The sequence below is a fragment of the Molossus molossus genome, unplaced genomic scaffold (genome assembly GCF_014108415.1).
Source record: "Molossus molossus isolate mMolMol1 unplaced genomic scaffold, mMolMol1.p scaffold_m16_p_16, whole genome shotgun sequence".
In the NCBI taxonomy this organism is placed as follows: Eukaryota; Metazoa; Chordata; class Mammalia; order Chiroptera; family Molossidae; genus Molossus; species Molossus molossus.
Genome location: NW_023425351.1, coordinates 57,645,345 through 57,651,583, shown reverse-complemented (window position 1 = coordinate 57,651,583; position 6,239 = coordinate 57,645,345). Strand labels below are relative to the sequence as shown.

At 40.4% G+C, this 6,239-nt stretch overlaps 1 protein-coding gene across 1 annotated transcript; it reads left to right on the top strand.

Moving 5' to 3' along the window:
* Positions 1 to 301: 301 nt before the first annotated feature.
* On the top strand, positions 302 to 4,389 carry LOC118631471 (E3 ubiquitin-protein ligase RLIM-like). Its single transcript, XM_036263840.1, has 2 exons — positions 302 to 539; positions 2,279 to 4,389. Exons 1-2 carry the CDS (start codon positions 302 to 304, stop codon positions 4,387 to 4,389), a joined length of 2,349 nt encoding a protein of 782 aa, XP_036119733.1.
* Positions 4,390 to 6,239: the final 1,850 nt, after the last annotated feature.

Below are 6,239 nucleotides of genomic sequence, written 5' to 3'. Positions count from 1 at the left end.
GCCCTCGCCAATATCTGCTGTTTGTAATGAAATGAAACCTAACCTGAATGAGGTCCCAATATGGTAACAATGGGGAAGACCATGTTGCCTAGGCAACAAGGACCAGAGCAGTTGGTTTAACAGTTGGTCTCAACAGTTGACTCCCCAGCAGCTGCAGAACTGCAGCAGCGGTGGAAAAGGAAGAGAAACAGAAGCAGAGGCGGATCGACTGAGTGGTATCCTGACACTGAAGCAGAAAGTATTTGTTTGTGTATCACCACCATTTTGTAAAAGTCGGATAATTTTCCACTTGTTCATCACGATGGAAAACTCAGACTCTGGCGAGGAAGGAGATGGATCTGTGGCCCGGCGCAGAAGTCAGATGGCCCGATTGGTTCGGGAGGATTTCCATCGATTTGTCAGTAACCTGAGTGAAGACGATTACAAGCTTCTGGGGGGCAACAATCTGCCAGGCAACCCGGGTGAGAGCACAGAAGCAGAGCTGCGAAGATTTCAGCTAATTAAAGAAAACCTACTGGAAAACTCAGATGAAAATACAGGTATATTTTGCTTGTGAGGGGAATAGGATGGGATGGATAAGGAACTTCATAATAGTAAATGTCGGTCAGAGAGTATACAGACTGGCGCAAATTAATTTGGTGCTAAGTAATTTCTAATTAAAAATGAGCTGGCATTTACTTGTTTTTTGGTGAGAATGTCGAGATACTTTTTTTTTTTTCCCCCTGATTCATATTTGGGTTGTCTTAATTGGGAAACTGTGTAAAATAATCTATTGATCTTTTCCTTGGTTTTCCATCTCAATTGAAAGTTCCTCCTACTGCCCGGCCAGTGTGGCTCAGTGGTTGAACATCGACCCATGCACCAAAAGGTCACCGGTTTGATTCCTGGTCAAGGCACATGCTCAGGTCGTGGGCCGGATCCCTAGTAGGGGGCATGCAGGAGGCGGCCAATCGATGTTCTCTCTCATTGGTGTTTCTATCTCTCTCTCCCTCTCCCTTTCTCTCTCTCTAAAATCAATAAAAAAGTCCCTCCTGCTTCCTAAATTAGTTTTTTCTATATAGACATGTGACTTCCTCACCAACAAAAATAAATATTTCATATTCTAATCAAGTAGTTCTGGGGGAATTTGACAATGTCTAAATATATTTTTGGTTGTTGCAGGTAAGGGGGTGAGTGCTACTGGCACCCAGTGGGCGAGGCTGGGAATGCTGCCAAACTTCCCACAACACACAGGATAGCTCCCCAAACGAAAAACTGTACAGCGCCAAAAGTCAATAGTGCTGAGGCTGGGAAGCCCTAACCGTAGATCTGGTGCTTCTCTCCCAGTGTGAAGTATAGACTTTTAGTACGTAACGAAGAGGATACTGAAATACTTTGGTTCTTGAATGTGGTCTTATATGTCCAATGCTAGGTTCAGTCTATTCATTTGACCTAACCTTCAATTTCATGTCAATTCAAAATCTTGGTAACATTATGAAGTATTCAAATTCTTTTTTTAAAATTCTCATCTGAGGATATTTTTCTATTTATCTTCAGATAGAGTGGGAGGGAGAGAGAAACACTGATGTGAGAGGGACACATGGACTGGCTGCCTCCTGCATGACCCCAACCAGGGCTGGGGACTAACTGCAACCAAGATCCATGCCCTTGACCGGAATCAAATCCACGACTCATTAGTCCGAGGGTCCGCACTCTACTGCTGAGCCAAACCGGCCAGGGCTCAGATACTTTTAAATCTATAAACCTTCTTTATATACAATAGTCCTATATTTTAAAACACTTTATATATTATCAAAAGCACTTAAGTCAAAAGCCTAGAAATAATATTGTAGACTAATAAGAATTATACAATAATGTAAACTGAAGTAAAATAACAAGCCCGGTAACTTAACTGGTATTTGCCTTGTTTAACTGCATTAGTAAATTTTGACAGTGGCATAAAAAAACTGTTGCCTCTTGACATTCCTCCCACAGTGGTACACAAAGCTGTGTATAGGATGAAATATTAAAAATAGACATCCTCCAGATTCCTTTTCAAAAAAACAATTCTCTAAATTTATCTAGGATTATCTCTGTCTTTTCAGATGGAATCGAAAGTTTCCTGCTTTTACTTGTCAAAGTAACATAGCATAGTTTACAAATTATTAATTCTATAAATGAAACCTGTTTACAAGATCTCAGTATTTATCATTATTTTGAAATAAAGTTTCAGGGTGCTATTTTATGATGGTTCTGATCTTGGTATTTCTTTCTGAGTTCCCCTCTTTTCCCTTAACAGGTGAAGGAGACTCTTCAGATGATGTGTCTAGCAGTGACTCTTTAATAGACTGGCTTACCTCTTTTGAACCAACTGAAAATGTGACAAGGGGGCAAAGAGAATACCAGCCTTGGAGAGAAATGAACCAGGTTAATCCACACAGTGATTTCAGATTCAGGTCAGAAATAAATATTAACTTTCATAACGGGAGAGCAAGAGTAGAGAATAAATACGCACCATCTACAAGACTTCCCAAGGGAGAAAATAGGGAAAACAGCCAAAGTCATATGGAAAACCCACAATCTGAATCAAGATTTACGAGACCATCTAGATCAGAACGAAGTGCAAATGGAGCGTCAACAGAAGTCCCACCTCCCATAGGTCAGAATAGAGCAAGCAGCACAAGCCCAGACCATAGTAGAACCAGAGCAACAACTGAAAGAAGGTCACCTCCTTGTTCACTGGGTCAGCTTTCACAAAGACTTCATCATAGTCAATCATCTCCAAAGAGTGGCTCTGTAAGAGACCAGCTGAATTCTTGCAAACAAACTGAAATTGTGACAAGTGGGCAGAGAGAACAACAGCCTTGGAGGGAAGGGAGCCGGGTTAATCCACACAGTGATTACAGATTCAGGTCAGAAATAAATATTAACCTTCATAATGGGAGGGCAAGAGTAGAGAATAAATATGCACCATCTACAAGACTTCCCAGAGGAGAAAATAGGGAAAACAGTCAAGGTCATATGCAAAACCCACAATCTGAATCAAGATTTACGAGATCATCTAGATCAGAACCAAGTACAACTGGAGCGTCAACAGAAGTCCCACCTCCCAGAGGTCAGAAAAGAGCAAGCAGCAGAAGCCCAGACCATAGTAGAACCAGAGCAACAACTGAACGCAGGTCACCCCCACATTCACTGAGTGAACTTTTACGAGGACTGCATCACAGTGTATCATCTCCAACCTTTGAGCAGCCGTTGGTAAATGCGACTGAGAGATTTTTTAGAACTCAGCACCAAGAAACATTGAGACAGCAAATAACTGGAGTTGAATTACAAAATAGGGGTCTTTTTGCAACTTCTGGAACAAGAAATAACATTCAAAGAGAATCTTCTCCAGACACAGCCAGTGATAGTGAATCTTGTGGACTGAGACAAATAAACTCAACCATATGCTTCTATTCTGAAGTGGAACGAGTTCATCCTGTAGCATATTCTGAGAGAGACCGCCTAACTAGTATAACTCAAAAAACACCCGAGACACCAAATAACACTGTCACTTTAGAAAGTGAACAAGGAGAACTTAGCCATATGTTTTCACATTATGAACAGGCAGATATAAGGGCTTACGTTAGTACCACTGGAATTCCCATTTGTAGAATTTTAAATATGGGTTTAAACACATCTGGTGCAATTCAAAGCACGTTAAGGCAGACAATGACAGATTTTAGTGACTCAAGCAATCTTATGTACAGTGACTGTGATTTAGAGCCTTGTCTCTTAGCCAGAAGTCAAAACATGGATAGGACAGAGTCTCCCAATGGAAGAGATTGTTTTCATGGTAGAAGGAGTTCCGGTTCTACTTCAAATTCTAGCTGTGATTCCTGTTCACATTCCACATTGCCTTCTAGTTTAAACTCCAGTTACACGTCCAGTTCCAGCTCCAATCTGATGCCCAGTTCCAGCTCCAGTCTGATTTCCAGTTCCAGCTCCAGTGATGAAAATTCAGAAATTAGCCCACTGTTCTCTGAAGGCAGTGACGAAAGAAGAGTGTCACCACACTTATCATCAGAAACTAGAAGTGACAGTAGATCTATGACCCCAATAATATTTGATGAAAGTGACTCTTGGGCCTCTCTTGATCAGTTTTTTCTCTTGAATGATAATCATAATCATCCTACAGGACTCAGCAAAGCACAGATTGACAACTTGGTTATAAGATCTTTTGTTGAAAATGATACACTAAAAGCCTGTATCATTTGCATGACAGAGTACACAGAAGGCAACAAGCTTCGCAGCCTACCTTGCTCCCATGAATATCATGCCCACTGCATTGATCGCTGGCTGGCTGACAACTCTACCTGTCCTATTTGTCGCAGGAAAGTAGTAGATTCTGGTGAGAGAAAACTCTAATTGAGAACCAAAATCTCAGCTATATAAACTGTTATAGTGTCGAACAAACAACAGTCGCCTGTCTTATATGCACCTTTGGAGTGGTGCTTAAATATAACAATCTGAATCTAATTACCAATCTAAATGTAACAACATGCACCGAATCACTGATTCTTGAAGGAATTAGTGTACGTTCCCCAATTTATGTTTAAGAATAAAAGTATTTATTTTTTCAAATTATAAGAGTAAGTTTATTTAGAAAGTTACAGAGGTAGTAGAAGTGAGCCAGCTGGGCTGCCTTAGGCTCAGGAAACAAGTGATGGAAGCAAAAGAAGGGCCTTTGGAGCGTAGGAGAGGGAAAAGCAAGGGTAACATGCATGGTGGGAAGAAGACGGGGAAGGGAAAGGTGTAGGTGTACTCTTGAGAGGGAGAGCACACAGAAAATAAAAGGGAATATTTTAAAAATCCAACAATATTGACCTACCTAACAACAAAAATAAATTTCACACTATAGCAAAGTCACTGAATTTAAAAAAAATTAGGTGCACTGGGTTGGGTTTGATCCTTATTCCATAGGAGAAATATATAATCACCCCACATAGATGCTGGCAGCCTTATCTAGTCTTATAAATCCCAGACATCTATCTCATAGCCAAGTTCTATCTTGGATGTGTATGCAAAGAAACAGGAATTTATTAGAGTAACTCGTAGAAAAAAGTCGTGTTACACTCATAGAAGGGTATAAAAAGCTCTGAAAACCTCTTCCCACCTCTCTCTCAAGCAGTTTAGCACACCCTAAATACTACCTTGAAGTTTCTCCCATTCCCCACTACCTGTATCCATCAGAGTCCTGGCTGAAAATTAATGACACACTTGAAAAAAGTAATGGAATAGCATTCAGTGAAGAACCTATTTACTACAATGTGTGAAAAATGGAGGGAAAACCAGAGATGATGAAGCACCCTGAGGCTAGCAACTGTGAGAAGCCAGTATTATCACCACTAGGATTGAAGAGGCACAGAGACTGCAACCCAGAATGTCCTCTAATTGTAATAGAAGGCCACCCAGCAAGAGCTGTGACTTTAAACAGACAAATGGCAGCCACTATCAAAGTAAAGTCTGAGGGAGTCATGGAAATAAATAACCTTGCCTTGCTTTCTCCTGACTTCTAATCTCCTACTGGTAGTTCACATTAGCCAAACCCAACCTGAAGACACAAAGCAAGAGAAACGGGTTGAGAAAGCTATCAAAGGTCAGCCTTCTGGAGTCATAGATCAGGGTAGAGAAGGATGATGAGTGTATCTGAAGAGTAAATCAGAGACCACCTCCCACACCAGCATTCCCAGACCCTTCAAACCCAGCCTGTCTATGCTTTCTTGCCTCTTCCTCTTGTTCTCCATTTTCTGCTGTTCAAGTCAGCTCTTTAACAACTCTCTTAAATCCCCTACCTTGTATGATACAGGAGAAAACAAGTGCATCTCACCTTTAGAAGTGGTGAGATGACAAACCCTTAGAACTTAATTCTTTCCCTTAAACATGTTGCACTTTGGTTTGTTGTGATTGTAAACAACTAAAGAAAAAGAGCACTGTAGGTATTTAATTTTTGCTTCATGAGTACATTTGTTTCAATATCTTTTTATAAATAAGTTTAGTTCATATACTTATTTGTAAATAGATTCTTATTTCTTATCAAGGGTTTTATGGTTTACACTTGCCTCTTAATCTTTATGTGAATGATCCAAAGCACCTAGCTGCTGCTTGGAGCCACCCAAGTTGCAATCTAAAAACCTTAAAAGTAAAACCCGAGTTAAAACATGTCTACTAATTCAGTTCTAGTTGTCCCCAGTAAAAATAAAAATATCACCCCAAAT

Bases quoted from the DNA above. Each gene is read 5' to 3' on its own strand.
- LOC118631471 (XM_036263840.1), top strand. From the start codon at position 302: ATGGAAAACTCAGACTCTGGCGAGGAAGGAGATGGATCTGTGGCCCGG. The intron at 540-2,278 runs GTATATTTTGCT...TTCCCTTAACAG, and splicing joins AAACTCAGATGAAAATACAG to GTGAAGGAGACTCTTCAGAT.